Source organism: Aplysia californica, unplaced genomic scaffold (assembly GCF_000002075.1).
Source record: "Aplysia californica isolate F4 #8 unplaced genomic scaffold, AplCal3.0 scaffold00116, whole genome shotgun sequence".
NCBI lineage: Eukaryota > Metazoa > Mollusca > Gastropoda > Aplysiida > Aplysiidae > Aplysia > Aplysia californica.
In genome coordinates, this window is record NW_004797386.1 from 1511252 (window position 1) to 1513291 (window position 2040).

Genomic DNA, 2040 nt, shown 5'->3' on the forward strand with positions numbered 1-2040 from the left:
TGTGCCTCTAATCTGTGCCTCTAATCTGTGCCTCTAATCAGTGCCTCTAATCTGTGCCTCTAATCTGTGCCTCTAATCTGTGCCTCTAATCTTTGCCTCTAATCTTTGCCTCTTATATGAGGTATTTTTAGTTCTCGTTAACTTCTGCTACATTGGAAGTACAAATGTCCCTGTTGTGTTTACAAATGTCCCTGTTGTGTTTACAAATGTCCCTGTTCTGTTTACAGATGTCACTGTTCTGTTTACAAATGTCCCTGTTCTGTTTACAAATGTCCCTGTTGTGTTTACAAATGTCCTTGTTCTGTTTACAAATGTCTCTGTTGTGTGTGGCCAGGTATGTGGAGGGCACAGATCTCCTGGTGTGTGGCAACTTTGTGTTCAACCACTACCGCGACTGCAAGGACATCAACTACGTGGTGTGCAACGACAAAATCACTGACGTCCTGTGCCTGCCCACGGAGACACGGAATGGAATCACCCCCATCTTGGCCTGCCAGGACCGCGTACTGAGAGTGCTCCAGGTGACTTGTCAATGACACAGTTTGTTTGTTGTCTTAGGTGACTTGTCAACGACACAGTTTGTTGTCTTAGTTGACTTGTCAACGACACAGTTTGTTGTCTTAGGTGACTTGTCAACGACACAGTTTGTTGTCTTAGGTGACTTGTCAATGACACAGTTTGTTGTCTAGGTGACTTTTTCAACGACACAGTTTGTCTGTTGTCTTAGGTGACTTGTGGGGGAAGTGTCAAAGACACAGTTTGTGTGTCGTGGCAGGTCCCTTGTGCTCAAAGATAGAGTTTGTTGTCTGACATCTCTAGTGCTCCGATCAAAGATAAAGTTTGTTGTCTGACATCTCTAGTGGTCCGATCCTCCCGTCAGCTCACAAATAAACTCTGTCAGCCCATTCTTTGCCATTGTCCACTTGTGTCCCACTGACGCGTCTTCAAAGAGATGACACTAACAACTCTACCTGGCCAACTGTTGATGAGAGCCTCACCGCGGCGTGACACACAGTTTATTTTATACTATTTCTTCCTTTTTTTTCCCACAAATTATTTGACAAGTAAAAAATACGTAATCATTTTATTTGGAATCACTGCTTCCACAATGGACTTAATGATCTCGGAACGGTGGGACAGAACTGAAAAATATCAAAGAATTTGCTGGCTGATTTTAAACTGATTATTTTGCCGAGCGCCTGGTTTCACATATGATGATGAGATTTTTTACTTGCCAAATAATTTGTGGAAAAAAGAGTTGTGATTGCTTCAAGTGCTACGAAATAGGAAAACTACCTGTTTCCTTGATTTGGAGACCTATGTGGCTTGAAAGGGAATTTTTAGGAATGTAAATAATTGTTATGCAACATAAGGTATAATAAAATGTGAATCCCTGCCTCTAATCTCCTGTGTTGTGTATTATCTTTGTGTTCAGATGAACAAGTTCCTGCTAAAATTAAACAATAAGATAATTATTCAAATTTTGTCTCCAATCTTGTACTGTTAGATAAATAATGCATTTGCTTCTGCATAAAATGAAACAAAGTGACCTAGTAAGAACATTATTTTCTGTTTGATAGTAACATAGAAGAGGATGGAACTGATTGATGTGTTGTCCCGTGAACTGATTGATGTGTTGTCCCGTGAACTGATTGATGTGTTGTCCTGTGAACTGATTGATGTGTTGTCCTGTGAACTGATTGATGTGTTGTCCCGTGAACTGATTGATGTGTTGTTCTGTGAACTGATTGATGTGTTGTCCTGTGAACTGATTGATGTGTTGTTCTGTGGATGTGTTGTTCTGTGAACTGATTGATGTCTTGTTCTGTGAATTAATTGACGTGTTGTTCTGTGGATGTGTTGTTCTGTGAACTGATTGATGTGTTGTTCTGTGGATGTGTTGTCCTGTGAACTGATTGATGTGTTGTTCTGTGAACTGATTGATGTGTTGTTCTGTGAACTGATTGATGTGTTGTTCTGTGGATGTGTTGTCCTGTGAACTGATTGATGTGTTGTTCTGTGAACTGATTGATGTGTTGT

At 40.5% G+C, this 2040-nt stretch overlaps 1 protein-coding gene across 1 annotated transcript in view; it reads left to right on the forward strand.

Moving 5' to 3' along the window:
* LOC101850408 (Bardet-Biedl syndrome 7 protein homolog) overlaps positions 1–2040 on the forward strand; it is a gene marked incomplete in the record, with an annotated part of 26096 nt that overhangs the window by 11008 nt on the left and 13048 nt on the right. The window contains 1 exon segment of the mRNA XM_013081119.2: positions 335–521. Within this exon segment, the coding sequence (XP_012936573.1) occupies positions 335–521 (187 nt within the window).